The following is a 26,575-nucleotide window of genomic DNA, read 5'->3' as shown; positions in this document are numbered from 1 at the left end:
ATATTCAATAGGAGTGTGTGCATGCATTGAGTTATTGAGCATGTTTTGGCTGATTTCATGGGGCTACAGATGACAAACATCTGTTTCCCTTCCATTTGGGACTTATTTTATTGTACTGATCAACAACATTTGCATAGAAGTAGCTTATTTGATAAAAGTGCAGTGTCTCATTAACCAGTAATGACGTCATTCACGGGGCAAAAAAACAAGCCCTATTCTCACACACACACATTTAATAATATTTGGGAGAGAGGTGAGATTAAGTGCACAAAAAATTTATGCACGCATGACTGTAAGTCGCTTTGGATAAAAGCGTCTGCTAAATGGCATATTATATTATATTATTATAAGTGAATGAATAAAGTTTTGGTCGCAATCAGCTTTAAAAATCAGCATATTTTGCTTTATTGTTTATCACAAACAAAGTACTAGGGTAGTGAATTGATCTTATCTTCAGCTGTAAGCGAGTAAGGAAAGGTAGCCTACTGATGGGTTCTGACTTATAAGTCAATTTGCAGAGTCAATGTGCGGGGGCACCGGCTAGTCGAGGTAATTGAGGTAATATGTACATGTGGGTAGAGTTAAAGTGACTATGTTTTGTTTATTCCATATGTAACTCTGTTGTTTTTATCGCACTGCTTTGCTTTATCTTGGCCAGGTCGCAGTTGTAAATGAGAACTTGTTCTCAACTGGCCTACCTGGTTAAATGAAGGTGAAATAGAAAAATAGAAAAATAAACTTGAAATATCCTTAATCATGTCACGGAGGGAGAGAGGGGAATGTAGAATGTTTACATTCTGTCAGAACATGTTATTGTTATCCATCAGGTATCCTATGGAAAGGAGAAGGGCCATAGTCTGGTACAAGCCAACAGGACAGCCGTGAGTTGGGGAGGAGTGAAATATTTGGGACGAGGTCAGGTTAGATGAAGTGAGAAAAAACAGGCATCACTAAAGTCCTGTCTAGCAACAGAGATGTATTGGCTGTCCAGATGTGTGAGGAGGAGACTCAGCATAGGAGGAAGGTTTAAATACTAGTGCTTGTGTGAATAGGTTTTTTTCCTATGCAGCTGTGTGACCCAGTGGGTGAATAAACTTGGTTTGAGCTTCACTAGCTCTCCACAGGTTTTTACTCTGTTTATTTAGAATGTAACATTACATAGCTGGAAACTACCGGTATCTTCTTGCATTGTAAAGTATTCTAGCCTGTATGTTTGGACATTGTTTTGCAAACATCAATTTACAGAGATGGGACCAAGTCACAATTTTGCAAGTCCTAAGCAAGTCTCAAGACTTAACCTTTGAGTCTCTAGTCACGTCCCAAGTAATAATGGGTAAGTCTCAAGTCAAGTCCCAAGTTCCACAGCTCAGGTCGAGTCAAGTCACAAGTCCCTAATTTTGGGTTTTGAGTCCTCAAGTCAATGGTTAAGTGTTTTATGCCAAGTTCATTGCAATTGCAATGCATCAGTGATTTTGGACCCACATGTTTTACAAACTGGATCCCTTTTTCCCCCCCCACTACCACAGTCTTTGAAACTGAATGCAATGATTTTTGGGACTGATGATGCCCTGATGCAGAGACGGCACCACAGGTCCCAGAGTGGTGGGGCAAATTGTTTTCCCTGGAGCTTTTCCTAATTTAGTAACCTAATCAGGTATATATATATATATTCAGGACCCTATCGGATATGACAGTGATTAATTGTAAAAAGGTTTTTATATGGGCAATGATTGGAGTGGGACCAGTGATTCATATGAATTATATCTTTAAACTAGACTAACAGGGTTTTCTTTACACAGACACAGAGCCAACCATTGCATTTGGACAATAGAACTAAGAGGGCTGAGCTTGCTTTATGCAGGTTTGCACCGTGTAGGCCTTTGCATCTGTAATTAAAAAATAACTCACACAGTCTATGTAATCAGTATTGTGTTTGATTTATTTCAGTTAATCATTTTGGATTGAAAAAGTCAAGGTAGCCTAGCCAGCCCAAGTTTGAATATAGACCAAATTTGATATAAACCAAATTTGATCACATTCACATTTTCTCCTAACACAGTGGTTTGCGAAAGTATTCACCCCCCTTGGCATTTTTCCTATTTTGTTGCCTTACAACCTGGAATTAAAATGAATTTTTTGGGGGTTTGTATCATTTGATTTACACAACATGCCTACCACTTTGAAGATGCAAAATATTTTTTGGGGTGAAACAAACAAGAAATAAGACAAAAAAACTGAACTTGAGCATGCATAACTATTCAACTATTTGAAAAGACTGAAAAATTATTTTTGGGATTCCCATATAGCTCAGGTGTAGGCTGCTGCAACATTTCTGTGAAGAGATCTTGCTTGTGTCTGTCGGGAGTGATGTGTTATCAAGTTTGCTAAATATATACCGGAGGACAGTGGAGAGGGGCACACGCTTTGCGCTTTGCTAGACAACGTGCTTTGTGCTTTGTGTCAAGCCTGCACGACCTGCCATTTCAGTGAATCTGATTGGAACCTGCAGCACTCCTATATGAAGGACAGATAGGCCTACATTGTGCGTGAGATGACAAATCGAGTCTCGAGTCATACAGATGAAGACCAGGTTAAGTCACGAGTCATAGTCGAGTGGCAAAATTTGCAACTCGAGTAGTATGAGTCCAAGTCACGTGACTCGAGTCCACATCTCTGGTAATGAATAGTTTCAACATTTCTACATGCCGTGTTGCATTATTCAAGTGTGTTTTCTGTGCAGCATGAGTAGGGAGCTAACCTGATGCCGCCCAGTGCAGGCTAAGTGGGACAGGCAGGGGGACATCAGCTGTGCTGATAGACAGCCTTGATCCATGAGACACATTTTACAGAATTACCGCAAGTCAAAATAATTCTAGTACCGAACCATTTTTCATGTTCTACTATCAAAAAAGTACCGAAGTTTGGTATCTCGTGCAACACTAGCCCTAACACACATACAGGAAGATGCACACGCATACACACTTACCCTAGTTTCTGTAGTTTACAGTTTGGATCCGCCAGTCCATCACAAAGCAGTGTAACTCCTGAGTCCTGCAGGTCATTGTCTCTCAGCTCCAGTTGTTTCAGTTGTGATTTGGTTGCACACAGGACTGAAGCCAGATCTGAACAGCAACCCTCTGTCAGACCACATTGACCTAGACTGTAGTGGAGAAGAGGACACACTTGAACATTTCTGACACACACACACACACACACAGTGGACGCTCACAACATAATATGACATACATTAACACAATGAAAAAGGAGTCTCTCACTTCAATCAAATGCAATGTTTGAAGTTGCTCAGATGATGGTCAATCCAGACCTACATGGTATATATTTTCTGAGTTTAATGTTGGGTGTACGTCATCTCATTATACAACACAACTTACGATACTCTCTTGCAGGTTTTCACTACTGGCAGCAACCTTAGACGACCTTCCTCTGATGTGTTATATGTCTTCATGTCAAACTCCTCCAGCACCTCCTCTGACATCTGTAACACAAAGACCAGGGCTGAACATTGGTGAGGTTGTAGCTTTGTTTCTGAAAGAGTTCCTGATCGCAGGGAGGTCTGGATCTCTTCAACTACAGAGTTATCCCCAAGTTCATTCAGACAGTGGAACAAGTTGATGATCCTTTCTGGTGAGGATTCCATCTTAATCTTGTCTGAAAGGTACTTGAATGTTTCCTCAATGCTCTGTGTTTGACCTCCTCTCTTTGTCAGAAGGCCTTTTAAGAGATTCTGATTGGACTCCAGTGAGAGGCCCAGAAGGAATCGAAGGAACAGGTCCAGGTGTCCATTCTTACTCTGCAAGGCTTTGTCCACTGCACTCATGTGTAAGTGAGACAACTTGTCACACTTGAATGATTTATGAAACACATTTTCAGATTTCCCCAGCCATGATTCTAAAGCATATACTGCTGCCAGAAACTCTTGAATGCTCAGATGCACAAAGCTGAAGACTTTGTCTTGGTATAGCCCAGATTCTTCTTTAAACATCTCTGTACACAAGGCTGAGTACTCTGATGCCTCTGTGACATCAATGCCACACTCTGTCAGGTCTCCCTCATAGAAGATAAGGTTACCCTTCTGCAACTGTTGGAAAGCAAGCTTTCCTCGTTTAAGGATCATGTCTTTGTCTGACAGACAGTTTCTTAGGGTTTGTCTCTGTGGCTTTGTTGTACTTTTTGTTTTTCACACTGGTTTGGATGAGCAGGTAGTGGGTGTTCTACTGTGTCAGCGTTTTGGGGACTTCAACATTCTTTGTTTCTTTTAGCATTGTTTCAAGGACAGTGGCTGATATCCAACAGAAGACTGGCATGTGGCACATGATGCAGAGGCTTTTTAATGTCTTCATCTGTGTGATGATTCTGCTGGCCAGGTCCTCATCACAGATTCTCTTCCTGAAGTACTCCTCCTTCTGTGGGTCATTGAGACCTTTTACTTCTGTCACCTGGTCAACACACTTAAAGGGTATCTGATTGGCTGCTGCTGGTCGTGTGGTTATCCAGAGATGAGAAGAGGGAAGCAGATTCCCTTTGATGAGGTTTGTCAGCAGCACATCCACTGAGGTTGGCTCTGTGATGTCATACAGGTCCTCATTGTTCTGGAAATCTAGAGGATGTTGACACTCATCCAGACCGTCGAAAATAAAAAGAGTTTTGATTTCACCACACTGAATGCTGTCAATATCTTTCAGATCTGGGCAGTAGTATTGCAGAAGTTGCATCAGACTGTATTGACCCTTTTTCAGGTTAAGGTCACGGAAAGGAAGAGGAAATATGAAATGAACATCTTGATTTGCTTTTCCCTCTGCCCAATCAAGGATAAACTTCTGCACAGAAACTGTTTTTCCAATGCCAGCGATTCCTTTGGTCAGCACAGTCCTGATACGTTTTCTTTGTCCAGGTAAACTTTTGAAGATGTTGTTGCATTTGATTGCTGTCTTCTGTGTGGTTTGTTCCTTAGAAACCGTCTCGATATGTCTCACCTCATGTTCATTATTGACCTCTCCACTTCCACCTTCTGTGATGTAGAGCTCTGTGTAGATGTCATTTAAGAGAGTTTGGTTTCCATGGTGTCCAATTCCTTCAAATATTTGTTGAAACTTCTGCCCCAGTTTAGTTTTAATTTCTCTGACTTTCCAAAGAGCTTTATCTAGGAAAATAATAAATTGATATTAGTTACCATAAAACAAGAAGATTCACTAGTTCAAAAGTGAAAATAGATTATCAAGACATTAGTCATTAGAAGTGATCAGATACAGTGCCTTGCAAAGTATTCATCCCCCTTGGCTTTTTTCCTATTTTGTTGCATTACAACCTGTAATTTAAAATATTTTTTTAATTGGATTTCTTATAATGGACATACACAAAATAGTCCAAATTGGTGAAGTGAATAAAAAAAAAACACTTCTTTCCAAAAATTCAAAAAAATAAATAACAGTAAAATGGTGCGTGCATATGTATTCACCCCCTTTCCTATGAATCCCCTAAATAAGATCTGGTGCAACCAATTACCTTCAGAAGTCACAGAATTAGTTAAATAAAGTCCACTTGTGTGCAATCTATGTGTCACATGATCTGTCACATGATCTCAGTATATACACACACCTGTTCTGAAAGGCCCCAGAGTCTGCAACACCACTAAGCAACGGGCACCACCAATCAAGCGGCACCATGAAGACCAAGGAGCTCTCCAAACAGGTCAGGGACAAGGTTGTGGAGAAGTACAGATCAGGGTTGGGTTCTAAAAAAATATCAGAAACTTTAAACATCCCACGGAGCACCATTAAATCCATTATAAAAAAATTGAAAGAATATGGCACCACAACAAACCTGCCAAGAGGGCCGCCCACCAAAACTCACCGACCAGGCAATAAGGGCATCAATCCGAGAGCAAACAAAGGCACCAAAGATAACGTTGAAGGAGCTGCAAAGCTCCACAGCGGAGATTGGAGTATCTGTCCATAGGACCACTTTAAGCCGTACACTCCACAGAACTGGGCTTTATGGAAGAGTGGCCAGAAAAAAGCCATCGCTTAAAGAAAAAAATAAGCATGTGGGAGACTCCCCAAACATATGGAAGAAGGTACTCTGGTCAGCTGAGACTAAAATTGAGCTTTTTGGCCATCAAGGAAAACGCAATGTCTGGCGCAAACCCAACACCTCTCATCAACCCGAGAACACCATCCCATGGGGATGTTTTTCCATCGGCAGGGACTGGGAAACTGGTCAGAATTGATGGAATGATGGATGGCGCTAAATACAGGGAAATCTGTTTCAGTCTTCCAGAGATTTGAGACTGGGACGGAGGTTCACCTTCCAGCAGGACAATGACCCTAAGAATACTGCTAAAGCAACACTCGAGTGGTTTAAGGGGAAACATTTAAATGTCTTGGAATGGCCTAGTCAAAGCCCAGACCTCAATCCAATTTAGAATCTGTGGTATGACTTAAAGATTGCTGTACAAATTTTTTACATTTACATTTTAGTAATTTAGCAGACGCTCTTATCCAGAGCGACTTACAGTTAGTGAGTGCATACATTTTCATACTGGCTTCCCGTGGCAAATATTATGTGGACACCCCTTCAAATTAGTGGATTCGGCTATTTCAGCCACACCCGTTGCTGAAAGGTGTATAAAATCGAGCACAAAGCCATGCAATCTCCATAGACAAACACTGGCAGTAGAATGGTCTTACTGAAGAGCTCAGAGACTTTCAATGTGGCACCGTCATAGGATGCCACCTTTCCAACAAGTCAGTTCGTCAAATTTCTGCCCTGTTAGAGCTGTCCCGGTCAACTGTAAGTGCTGTTATTGTGAAGTGGAAAAACGTCTAGGAGCAACAACGGCTCAGCGGCAAAGTGGTAGGCCACACAAGCTCACAGAACGGGACCGCCAGGTGCTGAAGCGCGTAAAAATCATCTGTCCTTGGTTGCAACACTCACTACCGAGTTCCAAACTGCCTCTGGAAGCAACGTCAGCACAAGAACTGTTTGTCGGGACCTTCATGAAATGGGTTACCCTGGCCGAGCAGCCGCACACAAACCTAAAATGCCCATGCACAATGCCCAGCGTTGGCTGGAGTGGTGTAAAGCTCGCCGCCATTGGACTCTGGAGCAGTGGAAACTTCTTCTCTGGAGTGATGAATCACGCTTTACCATCTGGCAGTCCGACGGACGAATATGGGTTTAGCAGATGCCAGGAGAATGCTACCTGCCGGAATGCGTAGTGCCAACTGTAAAGTTTGGTGGAGGAGGAATAATGGTCTGGGGCTGTTTTTCATGGTTTGGGCTAGGCCCCTTAGTTCCAGCGAAGGGAAATCTTAACACTACAGCATACAATGGCATTCTAGACGATTCTGTGCTTCCAACTTTGTGACAACAGTTTGGGGAAGGCCCTTTCCTGTTTCAGCATGACAATGCCCCCGTGCACAAAGTGAGGTCCATACAGAAATAGTTTGTCGAGATCGGTGTGGAAGAACTTGACTGGCCTGCACAGAGCTCTGTCCTCAACCCCATCAAACACCTTTGAGATTAATTGGAACACCGACTGCGAGCCAGGCCTAGTCGGCCAACATCAGTGCCCGACCTCACTAATGCTCGTCCCCGCAGCAATGTTCCATCATCTAATAGAAAGCCTTCCCAGAAGAGTTGAGGCTGTTATAGCAGCAAAGGGGGGACCAACTCCATAATAATGCTCATGATTTTGGAATGAGATGTTCAACAAGCAGGTGTCCACATACTTTTGGTCATGTAATGTACCTCAGCCCAGACCTGTCAGTGGCAAGTAGCAGAGAGACGCCACTGACAGTGGGAATTCTTTTAACATCCCTTGACTCCTGCCGTGTCAACCCCCCAAACAAAACCCCCATGACTTTCGGAAAATGAGCATACAACTATTAAATAGTCACTGATATTTCAGTCAGATGTCTAGCTAGCTAGTTAGCTCAAGGGCTCTGGCTATTAGCCAAGTAGTTAGCTATAACTAGCTGGCTAGAAGGATGAAGTTAGAAGCTAACGTTGAACGGAGCCTGACCTCAGCAGGCGCAGTTGACTGAAATTAAGCTAGCTATAATCAAAAGATGGGCTACTATAAGTTCTTATAACAAAATATTTTTTTTTTATAGAGAGTAGTGAGACAGACAGTAGTTAGTCAGGCTGCAATGAAGGAGGCATAGGAGATACACAGACAGAGGAAGCATTGAAGCAAGCAGGGAGAGAGGTTAGTAGTACAGTGGTTCCCAAACTTGGGGTCCGGGACCCATGTGGGGTCCCCTAAAATGTAAAAAGGGTCCCCTGAGAGAGGCTATTCTTATCAAACACATAACTTGTTTCTCTTCAAATGGGTATAGAATACAACATTTTAGAGTCAACTAAGAGTGGCTCCATTTGCCCTCAGCATGCATTTTTTCTCCCTTTTCAAGAATAACTTTCAACAAGAAGTTAACCTTTTACTGCAGTGGGCTAAATCAGAGTCACGCAGAGTGATTCTTGGTAGTCTTCAACAAATCTACTTTGAAACAAAAATATGCACCTCACACACACACACGATTATATAATATAATATAATATGCCATTTAGCAGACGCTTTTATCCAAAGCGACTTACAGTCATGTGTGCATACATTTTTGTGTATGGGTGGTCCCGGGGATCGAACCCACTACCTTGGCGTTACAAGCGCCGTGCTCTACCAGCTGAGCTACAGAGGACCACATTATGGGCTTAAAACAAAGACAGCTGTATCATGTCAGATATAGAGTTGAAATGTATTCAATTTTTTGTTTGCATCCCAACATTACACATCACGGAAGATTTTGTAATAGTCATGTATTCTTTTTTCAGTTTTTGCTTAATTGATTGGGTGGGCCTGGCAGGGCCTGGCAGGGCCTAGCTCCCCAGTGGCCCACTCATGCCTACGCCCCTGATGCAACAAATAGCCTAATAACCAAGGACCAAACTACCCTACCGGCTACCGATTACGTTCTTCTGTGAACTGTTCCATTCCAAAACCAGTTGAGACCTGCGCACTCTTGCTGAATGCAGATTATATTCCCCGGAAACTGGGCTGTGTGTATGGAGCGCATGTAAATATATTTCACGTGCTTTGCGATTGTCTAGGCTACTTTGTGCATAATTTCACTATTGTACTACATAATTGATAAATAATATACCTCCACTAACCTACTTTGATACGCATTAGTGGGGATTAAGAAGTGAGTATACGCAATGCCCAATGAAAAAAAAGTGGGTATAAAGCGTATAACGTTACCTGCGTATAGCCTCCACTACACCACTCGCCCTTCGTGTATTACAAAAAGTGCACTCTCCTACATTAGTGCGCTTGTATTATGTTGCTGTCCTTTCAACATCATTATCCTGTCACACACTGAAGGACTAGGTCCAATAGGTTTGCCACTGCGCAAAACATGTCTATAATAGATATAAAAAGACTGTTCAGGTATTAATGTTTCAAGAAAGGACTGTATACATCTGGCCTGGCGAAGCGGTTTTCTGCGCTGAATGGAAGCTGATAATGATGAGTCTCGGCTGGTCTCGGGAAGAAATTACGAGTTCTCACTGTTTGAGACCGAGACAAGACCGAGTCACTCAAAATGTGGTCTTGAGACCGAGTACTACAACGCTGGCTGCAATATACATGTAGTTAAAAAGCAAAAATAATTTCATGAATGCAAACGTATATGCCACAACAAGGCCACACCCTTAAAATCAGCTATTTTTTATTGAATCACAGTCTATTGGTCTACCACGACAGTAGGCTTTTTATAAGGCAATTATTTAACCACTTGTCTAACCACTATACACATCATTAAATCAAATACAAAATAACAAACACTAACCTTAGAGGCCAACACCCAGCAATATTTTCTCTGCCTGGTAGCAGCCAGACCCTCTGTGTCCTTCAAAACGTTCACTTTCACTTTCACTTTCAACAAAAAAGTAAGTTGCAGAAACATAGAAGGTGTACCCGATTACACTACAATCACCCCATTAAATGGTGGAAATAATCATACCATTAATATGGTGAATGTGGTACGCGTTATCTTTGAACAGTGATTCAGAACAATTTATTATTCTTATTCTTATTCTTGTTCTTGTTCGTCTTCTTCTATGGTGTATTGGCGATTGCACAATTTAATGTGCATTCAGCCACCTACTGTGCGAGGTGGAAACAGCATTCCAAAAAAAAGCACAAAATACCAAAACAACTACCAAACTACCAAAAAAATTATAATGAACTAAACTAAATCAAACAACTTTTATGTAAAAAACTAACAAAACCCCCCAGATCTGATCCCTACACAGGCTCAAGGGGAACCTGGAAGGTCTTCAGGTGCCAGTACCCCTTGCAAGTCTTCAGATGTAAAATCCTTAAGTCCCAAAAACGTTAACTTTCTTTGAGGCAATGAACGCCACATTTTTCACACACAGGGTATCTTTTGCCTGGCAGCAAACATTTACTACAGGCTGTGGTGCGTCCACTACCATATCTTCACTAGCATCACTTGTTTTCTCAATTATTTTAATCGCCTCCGCATAGGAAATTTGATTGACTGCTCTACCTTTTGCCACCTCAATATCCTTCACCCTTACAGGGCACTCCAGGAACTCAGGATCATGATCCCCACCACAATTGCAACACCGTCGTCCTTCTACACACCGTTCTTCGATATACTCTGTCCATCTGCACACACTTGAAACATGACCAAATTCTTAACAATTCTTACACTGCAATGGTTTGGGGATGAAAGCTCTTACAGCATATTTTACATAACCAAGCTTCACATGCGTAGGTATTTGCTCTTTAGCAAAAAGCAACATGACTGATAAACTTTCTTACTTTCTCCATTCACCCAGCGGGTCAGAAGCCGGGCACCAATCACACCAGGAATTCTCTTCAGGGATTCAACCTGAACATCTGTCGTCACCCCTGAGATGACTCCTTTGACTGGTGCGCTACTTCGAAGTTCAAAACACAAAACTTCTGTTGTCCGGATTCTTTTGAGGCTCACTGCAATCTTCCTCTGTTCTTCAGAAATACAATTAATCAAAATATGACCACTCCTGGTCTCTCTGACAGACTCCACTTTTCCCAGCGCATACTTCACAATTTTCGACACCTCAAAAGGATCTCCCACATATGCATCCTTACTCAACAAACGCATCCCAACAAGAAGCGATTCATGATCATCCATACAAGTATCCTCCACTCCAATTTTAGACAAGTTCCTTTTTGTTCCAGTTTTCGATACGACTGTTGTCCATTCAGAACATTCATCTTCACCAACTTTGCTCGACGCACTGCTTCATTTGAACTTTTCATCCACTTCCGTCAACTTACACTGCCACCACACATTGTACAGTGTGATACGCGACCCTTTTAATGGTGATTTTGGACCATTTCAACTGAGACTGAGTGCCCCCCCCCAATTGGCATTACTAGGCTTCCATTTGCTGTCTTGGCAACATGAGGTAAGGGGTTGGGATGTATTTATTATCAGTGGTGTAAAGTACTTAAGTAAAAATAGTTGAAAGTACTACTTAAGTCTGGGTTTTTTTTAATCTGTACTTTGCATTACTATTTATATTTTTGACAACTTTTACTTCACTACATTCCTAAAGAAAATAATGTACTTTTTACTCCATGCATTTTCCGTGACACTCAAATGTACTCGTTACATTTTGAATGCTTAGCAGGACAGGACAAGTGTCCAATTCACACACTTATTAAGAGAACATGCCTGGTCATCCCTACTGCCTCTGATCTAGCAGACTCACTAAACACAAATAATTCCTTTGTAAATTAAGTCTGAGTGTTGGAGTGTGCGCCTGGCTATCCGTAAAAGAAAATCTTGCTGTCTGGTTTGCTTAATATAAGGAATTAGAAATTATTTATACTTTTACTTTTGATACTTAAGCATATTTTAGCAATTACATGTAATTTTGATACTTAAGCATCCAATACTTATAGACTTATACTCAAGTAGTATTTTACTGGGTGACTTTCACTTTTACTTGAGTCATTTTCTATTAAGGTATCTTTACATTTACTCAAGTATGACAATTGGGTACTGTTTCCACCACTGTTTAGTTTTTGAATATTTTTTTGCATTACTAGGCTTCCATTTGCTGTCTTGGCAACATGGGGTAAGGGGTTGGGATGTATTTATTATTGTGTGTTTTTTTTGCAACGAAAACGAGAGTAAGGGTAAGCCCCTGTTGCTTTAGCTTGGTCTTTCTTCTTCGGTGGGGTTTTATTGCGGACTGCAACCCAAACATGTATGTTGATATATATATACACTACCAGTCAAAAGTTTTAGAACACCTACTCATTCAAGGGTTTTTCTTTATTTTTCTTTATTTTTTAAATTGTAGAATAATAATGAAGACATCAAAACTATGAAATAACACATTTGAAAGCTGTTCTGGCTCCCACAAGCCAAGGCTCCTGCAAGGCTTCTTCTTACTTACCTACTTGGAGGCATTGGAACCCTGAAGCACACTCCACCACACCCTTTGCTTTATCTGGTGACATGTGAGATATTGTAGATCATCATCTACAGCCCATAAGTTAACATCCTAAATCATCATTTGAGAAACATGCAGTTTAAAGTCATTTGCAGATGGATTGGGAAAGGAAGATGCTACATCCATTGGTGTTTGGTTAGACTTCAGTGTGGCTTTGACATTATCGATCATAGTCTGCTGCTAGAAAAATGCATGTGTTATGGCTTTTTCCGCAACATAGCAAGGGGTGTAAAGAGTTACCTATCTAACAGAACACGGGGGTGTTCTTTAATGGAAGCCCCTCCAACATAATCCAGGTAGAATCAGGCAGTGTGTCTGTGTATGCGGATGACTCAACACTATACACGTCAGATACTACAGTGACTGAAATGACTGCAACACTTAACAAAGAGCTGCAGTTCGTTTCTGAATGGGTGGCAAGGAATAAATTAGTCCTAAATATTTAAAAAACTAAAAGCATTGTATTTGGGACAAAAAATCACTAAACTCTAAACCATAACTAAATCTTGTAATTAATAATGTGGAAATTGAGCAACGTGAGGTGACTAAACTGCTTGGAGTAACCCTGGATTGTAAATGGTCATGGTCAAAACATATTGATGCAGCGGTAGCTAAGATGGGGAGAAGTCTGTCTGCCTACAGGCACTAGTTTTGTCGCACCTGGACTACTGTTCAGTTGTGTGGTCAGGTGCCACGCAGAGGGACAATTGGCTCAGAACAGGGCAGCACGGCAGGCCCTTAAAAGCACAAGTTGAGCTAACATTAATGATATGCATGTCAATCTCTCATGGCTCAAAGTGGAAGAGAGATTGACTTCATCACTACTTGTTTTTGTAAGAAGTGTTGACAAGCTGAATGTACCAAGCTATATGTTTAAACTACTGGCCTACAGCTCGGACACCCATCCATACCCCACATGCCACCAGAGGTCTCTTCACAATCCCCAAATCCAGAACAGACTATGGGAGGCGCACAGTACTACATAGAGCCATGACTACATGGAACTCTATTCCACATCAGGTAACTGTTGCAAGCAATAGATTCAGATTTAGAAAAATTATAAAAATACACTTGCAACAGCGAGGACTGTGAAGATTCACACATACAAACACACATAACATACACACTATACACCCTCGTACACCTGGATTGTGTGTTGTAGTAGAGTAGTGGCTGGAGGGCACACACTTAATCTATTGTGAAATCTGTTGTAAAATGTAAAAAGCATGGTGGTGGTAGTGTGATGGTGTCACGGCTTCCTCCGAAGCTGCCTCCTCTCCTGGTTCGGGCAGGCTTTGGCGTTCGTCGTCACCGGCCTTCTAGGCACTGCCACTCCTCATCTCATCATTCCATTTGTTTTGTCTTGTCTATTACACACACCTGGTTCATATCCCCTCATTAGTACGTGTATACGTGTTCCCTCTTCCCCCTTGTCCTTGTGGGTGATTGTTTATTGTTTAGTGTGAGGAGAGTGGAGCTTGGTTGAGCGCCGTGTATTTTGAATTGCCAGAGTATATTTTCCCAGTGTGCCTGTTTGGTTCCAGTGCGCCTGTTTTGCGCACTGGGCTGTTCGATGCATTTGTGCGTAGCACTGTATTCCGGAAATAAACTCTGTATTCTGTGATTTACCCTCCTGCGCCTGTCTCCTTCAAATCACCCTTCACAGATAGTTTGGGGGTGCTTTGCGGCCTCAGGACCTGGACGACTTGCCTTAATAGAAGGAACCAGGATACTGCTCTGTATCAGAGAATTCTACAGGAAAATGTCAGGCCATCCGTCTGTGAGCTGAAGCTGAAGTGCAGCTGGGTCATGCCGCAAGACAATGATCCAAAACACACAATCAAGTTTACATGAAAATAGCTAAAAATAAAAACATTTGACGTTTTGGAATGGCCTAGTCAAAGTCTAGACCTATTCCCAATTGAGATGTTGTGGCAGAACTTGAAATGAGCAGTTCATGCTTGAAAACACACAGATGTCGCTGAGTTAAAGCAGTTCTGCATGGAAGAGTGGGCCAAAATTCCTCCACAGCGAAGTGAGAGACTGATCAACAACTACAGGAAGCATTTGGTTGCAGTCATTGCAGCTAAAGGTGGCACAATCAGTTATTGAGCATAAGGGGGCGAATACTTTTTCACATGGGGTCATTGGGTGTTGCACAAGTTTGTTTATGAAATAAATAAAATATGTATAAATGTTTTGTTATTTGTTTGTATAATATTAGGTTTTGGTTGAAGATCTAATTACATTCAGTATAAAAAATATGCAAAAATGCAGAAAATCAGATGGGGCAAATACTTTTTCACGGCACTCTAACTGTTGTCAACATGACATGCCTAACAGACAAATATACAGTATACTTACTGTAAGTGCCTTGGGCTACATGTTAATTTATTTTATTTTTTTATTTCACCTTTATTTAACCAGGTAAGCCAGTTGAGAACAGGTTCTCATTTACAACTGCGACCTGGCCAAGATAAAGCAAAGTAGTGCAATAAAAACAACACAGAGTTACATATGGGGTAAAAAAAACATAAAGTCAGAAATACAACAGAAAATATATATACAGTGGGGGAAAAAAGTATTTAGTCAGCCACCAATTGTGCAAGTTCTCCCACTTAAAAAGATGAGAGAGGCCTGTAATTTTCATCATAGGTACACGTCAACTATGACAGACAAATTGAGGAAAAAAAATCCAGAAAATCACATTGTAAGATTTTTAATGAATTTATTTGCAAATTATGGTGGAAAATATGTATTTGGTCACCTACAAACAAGCAAATTTCTGGCTCTCACAGACCTGTAACTTCTTCTTTAAGAGGCTCCTCTGTCCTCCACTCGTTACCTGTATTAATGGCACCTGTTTGAACTTGTTATCAGTATAAAAGACACCTGTCCACAACCTCAAACAGTCACACTCCAAACTCCACTATGGCCAAGACCAAAGAGCCGTCAAAGGACACCAGAAACAAAATTGTAGACCTGCACTAGGCTGGGAAGACTGAATCTGCAATAGGTAAGCAGCTTGGTTTGAAGAAATCAACTGTGGGAGCAATTATTAGGAAATGGAAGACATACAAGACCACTGATAATCTCCCTCGATCTGGGGCTCCACGCAAGATCTCACCCCGTGGGGTCAAAATGATCACAAGAACGGTGAGCAAAAATCCCAGAACCACACGGGGGGACCTAGTGAATGACCTGCAGAGAGCTGGGACCAAAGTAACAAAGCCTACCATCAGTAACACACTACGCCGCCAGGGACTCAAATCCTGCAGTGCCAGACGTGTCCCCCTGCTTAAGCCAGTACATGTCCAGGCCCGTCTGAAGTTTGCTAGAGTGCATTTGGATGATCCAGAAGAGGATTGGGAGAATGTCATATGGTCAGATGAAACCAAAATATAACTTTTTGGTAAAAACTCAACTCGTCGTGTTTGGAGGACAAAGAATGCTGAGTTGCATCCAAAGAACACCATACCTACTGTGAAGCATGGGGGTGGAAACATCATGCTTTGGGGCTGTTTTTCTGCAAAGGGACCAGGACTACTGATCCGTGTAAAGGAAAGAATGAATGGGGCCATGTATCGTGAGATTTTGAGTGAAAACCTCCTTCCATCAGCAAGGGCATTGAAGATGAAACGTGGCTGGGTCTTTCAACATGACAATGATCCCAAACACACCGCCCGGGCAATGAAGGAGTGGCTTCGTAAGAAGCATTTCAAGGTCCTGGAGTGGCCTAGCCAGTCTCCAGATCTCAACCCCATAGAAAATCTTTGGAGGGAGTTGAAAGTCCGTGTTGCCCAGCGACAGCCCCAAAACATCATTGCTCTAGAGGAGATCTGCATGGAGGAATGGGCCAAAATACCAGCAACAGTGTGTGAAAACCTTGTGAAGATTTACAGAAAACGTTTGACCTGTGTCATTGCCAACAAAGGGTATATAACAAAGTATTGAGAAACTTTTGTTATTGACCAAATACTTATTTTCCACCATAATTTGCAAATAAATTCATTAAAAATCCTACAATGTGATTTTCTGGATATTTTTTTCTCATTTTGTCTGTCATAGTTGACGTGTACCTATGATGAAAATTACAGGCCTCTCTCATCTTTTTAAGTGGGAGAACTTGCACAATTGGTGGCTGACTAAATACTTTTTTTCCCCACTGTACAGTGTGTGCAAATGTAGCAAGTTATGGAGGTAAGGCAATAAATAGGCTATAGTGCAGAATAATTACAATATGCTAGATGTGCAAGAGATTATGTGCAAATAGAGATACTGGGGTGCAAAAGAGCAAAATAAATAACAATATAGGGATGAGGTAGTTGGGTGGGCTAATTTCAGATGGGCTGTGTACAGGTGCAGTGATCGGTAAGGTGCTCTGACAACTGATGCTTAAAGTTATTGAGGGAGATAAGAGTCTCCAGCTTCAGAGATTTTTGCAATTCGTTCCAGTCATTGGCAGCAGAGAACTGGAAGGAATGGCGGCCAAAGGAGGTGTTGGCTTTGGGAATGACCAGTGAGATATACCTGCTGGAGCGCAGACTACGGGTGGGTGCTGCTATGGTGACCAATGAGCTAAGATAAGGCGGGGATTTGCCTAGCAGTGATTTATAGATGGCCTGGAGCCAGTGGGTTTGACGACGGACATGTAGTGAGGACCAGCCAACAAGAGCGTACAGGTCACAGTGGTGGGTAGTGTATGGGGCTTTGGAAACAAAACGGATGGCACTGTGATAGACTACATCCAATTTGCTGAGTAGAGTGTTGGAGGCTATTTTGTAAATGACATCGCCGAAGTCAAGGATCGGTAGGATAGTCAGTTTTACGAGGGCATGTTTGGCAGCATGAGTGAAGGAGGCTTTGTTGCGAAATAGGAAGCCGATTCTAGATTTAACTTTGGATTGGAGATTCTTTATGTGAGTCTGGAAGTTGAGTTTACAGTCTAACCAGACACCTATATATTTGTAGTTGTCCACATACTCTAGGTCAGACCCGTCGAGAGTGGTGGTTCTAGTCGGGTGGGCGGGTGCTAGCAGCGTTCGATTGAAAAGCATGCATTTAGTTTTACTAGTGTTTAAGAGCAGTTGAAGGCTACTGAAGGATTGTTGTATGGCATTGAAGCTCGTTTGGAGGTTTGTTAACACAGTGTCCAATGAAGGGCCAGATGTATACAAAATGGTGTCGTCTGCGTAGAGGTGGATCTGAGAGTCACCAGCAGCAAGAGCGACATCATTGATATACACGGAGAAAAGTGTCGGCCCAAGAATTGAACCCTGTGGCACCCCCATAGAGACTGCCATAGGTCCAGACAACAGGCCCTCTGATTTGACACACTGAACTCTATCTGAAAAGTAGTTGGTGAACCAGGCGAGGCAGTCATTTGAGAAACTAAGGCTATTTAGTCTGCCAATAAGAATGCGGTGGTTGACAGAGTCGAAAGCCTTGGCCAGGTCGATGAAGACGGCTGCACAGTACTGTCTATTATCAATCGCGGTTATAATATCGTTTAGGACCTTGAGCGTGGCTGAAGTGCACCCGTGACCAGCTCGGAAACCGGATTGCATAGCGGAGAAGGTACGGTGGTATTCGAAATGGTCGATGATCTGTTTGTTAACTTGGCTTTCGAATACTTTCGGACATGTTATAAACAAACTAATAACATGAATACCATTTTTCTTACCAAAACCACGAGGGTCAGGGGAACCATTGTAATGGAATTCTAATCATAGGTCAACACGTTATAAATTACACTGTCAATACCGTCATAATATGATTTAGGTGCACAGCCAGGATTGTATGCATTAGTGCAAACTATTTTGCAATGGAAACGAAAACAAGGGTTTCTTATCGGACAAATTCAGGTGGTCCCTTTTGGTCAGTTCTCTTCCGTTTGGTGCCAAATAAATACGACCCAGTTATGGGTTGTTGGCCTATAGCGACCTGACATGCTTGTTTTTTAAGCACTACCTCACTGCTTTAGCGCATGGCCACAGTCACGTGTTCCAATGTGAATTCTTTAAGAGATGGGTGGCTTCAGAAGGTCATGCAAAATGGGCATAAACAACAATAGGCAATTTAATACTGTTAATGGTTTGCCTAATGAGGCAACTTGGTGAGATAATGTTCAGAGAATCCATTTTCACAATTTGGTGAAAGCATTCCTATTCTAAATACGTTTCCCAAGAATTAATATAGAGCAAGTGTGACAATCACAGCAGAATGTTTAAATGGCTTTTTCTCCTCCTTCCCCATGTTTCCTCCAACTACAGTGTACGTTATGCCATTTTAAAGCCCTGTCTGTACTTTTATCCAAAGTAAAAAACACAATTTCAAATTTCGGAACCTAAGACCTAAAAGAGAGTCTGGTTAACAAATGTCCTTGTTGGGATTCTCAGTTATTGGAAGCTATTATCATTTCCGAGAAGACGGTACGTTCAGTATATTATTATCTGAGAACATAATTAAATAGTACTGCGTTAATAATGACAGTTAGAAGCTAATTATGTTAATGGGGGTTGTTGCATGTGATGTGGTGAAAAGTGACATACTGTTTATTTCCCACAAGATGGTGATAGTGATCCTCTTTTCCCTCCTGTTATTGTGTGTGTGTGCATGCGTGCTTGCTTGCCTATGTCAGTGGCCGTGTGTGTGTCTGTCTGTCTTTGTTTGTCTCTGGTTGTACCATCAATGCCCCCTCCACTCAAGCTCTATTGCCTTTCCAGCCCACTGCCTCAACTCCCTTTCCATCATCCGGAACCGACTACTAGAGAGACTTTTCAATCTCTATCTCCAAAATGGAAATAAGTCCGATTTTTGTTGTGACATCCCTGTTAGGTTTTTAAAAAATGTACTGTGTGCATGTTTTTATATATAGTGCCTTCGGAAAGTATTCAGACCCCTTGACTTTTCCCCCATTTTGTTACGTTACAGCCTTATTCTAAAATTGATTGAATTACTTTTTTGCTCATCAATCTACACACAATACTCAATAATGACAAAGCGAAAACAGGTTTTTAGTTTTTTGTGCAACAAAAATAAAATAAATAAAACAGTATTCAGAAGCTTTGCTATGAGACTGGAAATTGAAATCAGGTGCTTCCTATTTCAATTGATCATCCTTAAGATGTCTCTACAACTTGATTGGAGTCCACCTGTGGTAAATTCAATTGATTGGACATGATTTGTAAAGGCACACACCTGTCTATATAAGGTGCCACAGTTGACAATGCATGTCAGAGCAAAAACCAAGCCATGAGGTCGAAGGAATTGTCCGTAGAACTCCGAGACAGGATTGGGTCGAGGCACAGCTTTGGGGAAGGGTACCAAAAAATGTATGCCGCATTGAAGGTCCCCAAGAACACAGTGGCCTCCATCATTCTTAAATGGAAGAAGTTTGGAACCTTCAAGACTCTTCCTAGAGCTGGCCGCCCGGCCAAACTGAGCAATCGGGGGAGAAGGGCTTGGTCAGGGAGGTGACCAAGAACCCGATGGTCAATCTGACAGAGTTCCAGAGTTCCTCTATGGAGAAGGGAGAAACTTCCAGAAGGACGACCATCTCTGCAGCACTCCACCAATCAGGCCTTTATGGTAGAATGGAAGCCACTCCTCAGTTAAAGGCACATGACAGCCCACTTGGAGTTTGCCAAAAGGCACCTACAGTGGGGAAAAAAAGTATTTAGTCAGCCACCAATTGTGCAAGTTCTCCCACTTAAAAAGATTAGAGAGGCCTGTAATTTTCATCATAGGTACACGTCAACTATGACAGACAAAATGAGAAAAAAAATCCAGAAAATCACATTGTAGGATTTTTTATGAATTTATTTGCAAATTATGGTGGAAAATAAATATTTGGTCAATAACAAAAGTTTCTCAATACTTTGTTATATACCCTTTGTTGGCAATGACACAGGTCAAACGTTTTCTGTAAGTCTTCACAAGGTTTTCACACACTGTTGCTGGTATTTTGGCCCATTCCTCCATGCAGATCTCCTCTAGAGCAGTGATGTTTTGGGGCTGTCGCTGAGCAACACAGACTTTCAACTCCCTCCAAAGATTTTCTATGGGGTTGAGATCTGGAGACTGGCAAGGCCACTCCAGGACCTTGAAATGCTTCTTACGAAGCCACTCCTTCGTTGCCCGGGCGGTGTGTTTGGGATCATTGTCATGCTGAAAGACCCAGCCACGTTTCATCTTCAATGCCCTTGCTGATGGAAGGAGGTTTTCACTCAAAATCTCACGATACATGGCCCCATTCATTCTTTCCTTTACACGGATCAGTAGTCCTGGTCCCTTTGCAGAAAAACAGCCCCAAAGCATGATGTTTCCACCCCCATGCTTCACAGTAGGTATGGGGTTCTTTGAATGCAACCCAGCATTCTTTGTCCTCCAAACACGACGAGTTGAGTTTTTACCAAAAAGTTCTATTTTGGTTTCATCTGACCATATGACATTCTCCCAATCCTCTTCTGGATCATCCAAATGCACTCTAGCAAACTTCAGACGGGCCTGGACATGTACTGGCTTAAGCAGGGGGACACGTCTGGCACTGCAGGATTTGAGTCCCTGGCGGCGTAGTGTGTTACTGATGGTAGGCTTTGTTACTTTGGTCCCAGCTCTCTGCAGGTCATTCACTAGGTCCCCCCGTGTGGTTCTGGGATTTTTGGTTACCGTTCTTGTGATCATTTTGACCCCACGGGGTGAGATCTTGCGTGGAGCCCCAGATCGAGGGAGATTATCAGTGGTCTTGTATGTCTTCCATTTCCTAATAATTGCTCCCACAGTTGATTTCTTCAAACCAGGCTGCTTACCTATTGCAGATTCAGTCTTCCCAGCCTGGTGCAGGTCTACAATTTTGTTTCTGGTGTCCTTTGACAGCTCTTTGGTCTTGGCCATAGTGGAGTTTGGAGTGTGACTGTTTGAGGTTGTGGACAAGTGTCTTTTATACTGATAACAAGTTCAAACAGGTGCCATTAATACAGGTAACGAGTGGAGGACAGAGGAGCCTCTTAAAGAAGAAGATACAGGTCTGTGAGAGCCAGAAATCTTGCTTGTTTGTAGGTGACCAAATACTTATTTTCCACCATAATTTGCAAATAAATTCATTAAAAATCCTACAATGTGATTTTCTGGATTTCCTTTTCTCAATTTGTCTATCATAGTTGACGTGTACCTATGATGAAAATTACAGGCCTCTCTCATCTTTTTAAGTGGGAGAACTTGCACAATTGGTGGCTGATTAAATAGTTTTTTTTCCCCACTGTAAAGACTCTCAGACCATGAGAAACAAGATTATCTGGTCTGATGAAACCAAGATTGAACTCTTTGGCCTAAATGCCAAGCGTCACGTCTGGAAGAAACCTGGCACCATCCCTACGGTGAAGCATGGTGGTGGCAGCATCATGCTTTGGGGATGTTTTTCAGCAGCAGGGACTGGGAGTCTAGTCAGGATTGAGGGAAAGATGAATGAAGCAAAGTACAGACAGATCCTTGATGACAACCTGCTCAGGACCTCAGACTGGGACGAAGGTTCAACTTCCAACAGGACAACGACCCTAAGAACACAGCTAAGACAACGCAGTAGTGGCTTCGGGATAAGTCTCTGAGTGGCCCAGCCAGAGCCCGGATTTGTTCCCGATCGAACATCTCTGGAGAGACCTGAAAATAGCTGTGCAGTGACGCTCCCCATCCAACCTGACAGAGCTTGAGAGGATCTGCAGAGAAGAATGGGAGAAACTCCCCAAGTCATCTCCCTTTTACAGAGAATCTCAGATCCTGTATTCACAAACTGTCTCAGAAGTGCTGATCTAGGATCAGTTTAGTCTTTTCATCCATTATTAATAAGATTATCTGATCCTAGATCGAACCTGATCCTAGATCAGCGAGGGAGAAAGCTTAACCACTATCTGCAAACAAAGGCTGTTGTTAAATACAAATGCCCCAAAGAGGATGTGCCCAAAATAGGAATAAAAAATCGTGTTGGATAGCAGGGAGGGCAGAGAAGGAAAGTGAGGAAAGTATAGATGGTTTTTCTCTGAAGAGTGATAATGTGTAGGTGGGGGCGTTTTTTTGGAGGGGGATAATGGTGATTCTCTTTTGTCCTTTCCCGTGGTTCCACATCCGTGGAGGCTGGTGGGAGGAGCTATAGGAGGATGGGCTCATTGTAATGGCTGGAATGGAATAAATGGAATGGTATCAAACAGACCACGTTTGACTCCGTTCCATTAATTCCATTCCAGCCATTACAATGAATCCGTCCTCCTATTGCTCGTCCCACCAGCCTCCCCTGTTCCACATACTCCATGGGGTGTCGTGTGTGTGTGTGTGTGTGTGTACGAGCACATGCATATGTTTACAAGCATACTGTATGTATGAGTTCCTAAAAAACAAAACAGCAAAGCTGTCGCATCACCTCTCGGACCGAATCGAGCAATCTCAGTGGGCCATGCCTAGACATCCCTCTCAAAATACACAGGGGCGGACCTATAAATAACCCTCGCTCACAGCCACATTCACACACACACACACACACACACACACACACACACACACACACACACACACACACACACACACACACACACACACACACACACACGCAGACACACACACACATACAGACCACCAGTGATCGCTTCATCCCTCTGTCTCACAGAATACACCTCTCTTTCTCTGGGCCTGCCGGGCTCTCCAGTCACCGTGGTAACCTACAGTGGCAAGTCAACTACAAAAACACCAACAAAATAGCAAAGCTCGCCTCTGGACCTCTGCGCGATGCTTCAGAGCACAGTGACATGAGAGAGAGAGAGAGAGAGAGAGAGAGAGAGAGAGAGAGAGAGAGAGAGAGAGAATAGGGAAAGAAAGAGCAGGAGGGAGAGACAGAGAGAGAGAGCGAGAGAGAGAGAGAGAGAGAGAGAGAGAGAGAGAGAGAGAGAGAGAGAGAGAGAGAGAGAGAGAGAGAGAGAGAGAGAGAGAGAGAGAGAGAGAGAGAGAGAGAGGGCGAGAGCTAGAGAGAGAGAGAGAGAGGGTGAGAGAGAGAGAGAGAGGGCGAGAGCTAGAGAGAGAGAGAGAGAGAGAGAGAGAGAGAGAGAGAGAGAGAGAGAGGGTGAGATAGAGAGAGAGAGAGAGAGAGAGAGAGAGAGAGAGAGAGAGAGAGAGAGAGAGAGAGAGAGAGAGAGAGAGAGAGAGAGAGAGTAAGTGAGGAGGAGAATGAGAGGTGGAGGAAAATACATCACCCCCTTCATCAGCCCCTTCACACCCCTCCATCACCCCCTTCATCACCCCTTTCATCACCCCCTCTATTACCCCCTCCAGCACCCCAGTTTATATGACTCCCAAAGACCAAGGACAAATCTCCTCAAATTAACAGTTATATACTGTGCATTAGGAAAGTATTCAGACCCCTTCACTTTTTCTACATTTTGTTACGTTACATCCTTATTCTAAAATTGATTACATCGTTTTTTCCCCCTCATCAATCTACACACAATACCCCATAATGACAAAGCAAAAACAGGTTTTTAGAAATATGAAAAATGACATTTGTAGAAGTATTCAGACCCTTTACTCAATACTTTCTTGAAGCACTTTTGCCCGCAATTACAGCCTGGAGTCTTCTTGGGTATGACGCTACAAGCTTGGCACACCTGTATTTGGGGAGTTTCTCCCATTCTTCTCTGCAGATCCTCTCAAGCTCTGTCAGGTTGGATGGAGAGCGTTGCTGCACAGCTATTTTCAGGTCTCTCCAGAGATGTTAGATCGGGTTCAAGTCCGGGCTCTGGCTGGGCCACTCAAGGACATTCAGAGACTTGTGTCAAAGCCACTCCTGCGTTGTCTTGGCTGTGTGCTTATGGTCATTTTCCTGTTGGAAGGTGAACCTTCGCCCCAGTCTGAGGTACTGAGCGCTCTGGAGCAGGTTTTCATCAAGGATCTCTCTGTACTTTGCTCTGTTCATCTTTGCCTCGATCCTGACTAGTTTCTCAGTCCCTGCTGCTGAAAAACATCCCCACAGCATGATGCTGCCACCACCATGCTTCACCGTGGGGATGGTGCCAGGTTTCCTCCAGACGTGATGCTTGGCATTCAGGCCAAAGAGTTCAATCTTGGGTTCATCAGACCAGAGAATCTTGTTTCTCATGGTCTGAGAGTCTTCAGGTGCCTTTTGGCAAACTCCAAGCCGTCTGTCATGTGCCTTTTACTGAGGAGTGACTTCCGTCTGGCCACTTTACCATAAAGGCTTGATTGGTGGAGTGCTGCAGAGATGGTTTTCCTTCTAGAGGGTTCTCCCATCTCCACAGAGGAACTCTAGAGCTCTGTCAGAGTGACCATCAGGTTCTTGGTCACCACCCTGACTAAGGCCTATCTCCCCTGATTGCTCAGTTTGGCTGGGCGGCCAGCTCTAGGAAGAGTCTTGGTGGTTCCAAACTTATTCCATTTAAGAATGATGGAGACCACTGTGTTCTTCGGGACCTTCAATGCTGAATACATTTTTTGGAGGCACCCAGGCTCCGAGCTCTACTGACAATTCCTTCGACCTCATGGCTTGGTTTTTGCACTGTCATGCACTGTCAGCTGTGGGACCTTATATAGACAGGTGTGTGCCTTTCTATATCAATCAATCAATCAATCAATCAAATTGTATTAATAACGCCCTTTTTACATCAGCAGATGTCACAAAGTGCTATACAGAAACCCAGTCTAAAACCCAAAACAGCAAGCAATGCAGATGTAGAAGCACGGTGGCTAGGAAAAACTCCCTTGAAAGGCAGAAACCAAAGAAGAAACCTAGAGAGGAACCAGGCTCTGAGGGCCTTGATAAGTTCCTTTCCTGAGGATGGCTCACCCCTCACAGTTCTGGGTGACTTTAACCTCCCTATATCTACCTTTGACTAATTTCTCTCTGCCTCCTTCTTTCCATTCCTCTCCTCTTTTGACCTCACCTTCTCACCGTCCCCCCCTACTCAGAAGGCAGGCAATACGCTTGACCTCATCTTTACTAGATGCTGTTATTCTACTAATCTCACTGCAACTCCCCTCCAAGTCTCTGACCACTACTTTGTATCCTTTTCTCTCTCGCTCTCCTCCAACACTACTCACTCTGCCCCTACTCAGATGGTAATGCGCCGTCGCAACCTTCGCTCTCTCTCTCCTGCTACTCTCTCCTCTTCCATCCTATCATCTCTTCCCTCTGCCCCCATCCTTCTCCCTCCAATCTCCTGATTCTGCCTCCTCAATCCTCCCCTCCTCCCTTTCTGCATCCTTTGACTCTCTATGTCCCTGATCCTCCCGGCCGGCTCGGTCCTCCCCTCCTGCTCCGTGGCTTGACGACTCATTGCGAGCTCACAGAACAGGGCTCCGGGCAGCTGAGCGGAAATGGAGGAAAACTAGACTCCCTGCGGACCTGGCATCTTTTCACTCCCTCCTCTCTACATTTTCTTCCTCTGTTTCTGCTGCTACACTTTCTACCTCTCTAAATTCCAAGCATCTGCCTCTAACCCTAGGAAGCTCTTTGCCACCTTCTCCTCCCTTCTGAATCCTCCCGCCCCCCCGCCCCCCCCCCCCCCCCCTCCTCCCTCTCTGTGGATGACTTTGTCAAATATTTTGAAAAGAAGGTTGACGACATCCAATCCTCGTTTGTTAAGTCAAATGACACCGCTGGTCCTGCTCACACTGCCCTACCCTATGCTTTGACTTCTTTCTCCCCTCTCTCTCCAGATGAAATCTTGCGACTTGTGACGGCTGGCCGCCCAACAACCTGCCCGCTTGACCCTATCCCCTCCTCTCTTCTCCAGACCATTTCCGGAGACCTTCTCTCTTACCTCACCTCGCTCATCAACTCATCCTTGACCGCTGGCTATATCCCTTCCGTCTTCAAGAGAGCGAGAGTTGCACCCCTTCTCAAAAAACCTACACTCGATCCCTCCGATGTCAACAACTACAGACCAGTATCCCTTCTTTATTTTCTCTCCAAATCTCTTGAGCATGCCGTCTTTAGCCAACTCTCTTGCTATCTCTCTCAGAA

General features: G+C 43.2%; 1 protein-coding gene and 1 pseudogene across 2 annotated transcripts in view; both read right to left on the bottom strand.

Moving 5' to 3' along the window:
• The window catches only part of LOC311112446 (uncharacterized protein), a 40,767-nt gene extending 30,593 nt beyond the window's left edge, over positions 1 to 10,174 (bottom strand). The window contains exons 1-3 of the mRNA XM_084155580.1: positions 9,867 to 10,174; positions 3,393 to 3,496; positions 2,987 to 3,160 (exon numbers count right to left, since the gene is read on the bottom strand). Coding sequence (XP_084011706.1) covers positions 2,987 to 3,160; positions 3,393 to 3,496; positions 9,867 to 9,983 — 395 coding nt within the window. The 5' untranslated portion in view covers positions 9,984 to 10,174. The remainder of the gene's footprint in view (positions 1 to 2,986; positions 3,161 to 3,392; positions 3,497 to 9,866) is intronic.
• On the bottom strand, positions 3,807 to 8,919 carry LOC311112468 (protein NLRC3-like; annotated as a pseudogene). The gene is made up of 3 exons: positions 8,916 to 8,919; positions 4,026 to 5,161; positions 3,807 to 3,828 (listed from the first exon to the last, which is right to left on the bottom strand). The product of its transcript is annotated as a protein NLRC3-like (transcript).
• Positions 10,175 to 26,575: the final 16,401 nt, after the last annotated feature.

Source organism: Coregonus lavaretus (genome assembly GCF_964263955.1).
Source record: "Coregonus lavaretus genome assembly, chromosome: 38".
Classification (NCBI taxonomy): Eukaryota; Metazoa; Chordata; class Actinopteri; order Salmoniformes; family Salmonidae; genus Coregonus; species Coregonus lavaretus.
The sequence above is the reverse complement of the archived record's forward strand: the minus strand, read 5'-3'. Positions and strand labels throughout refer to the sequence as shown.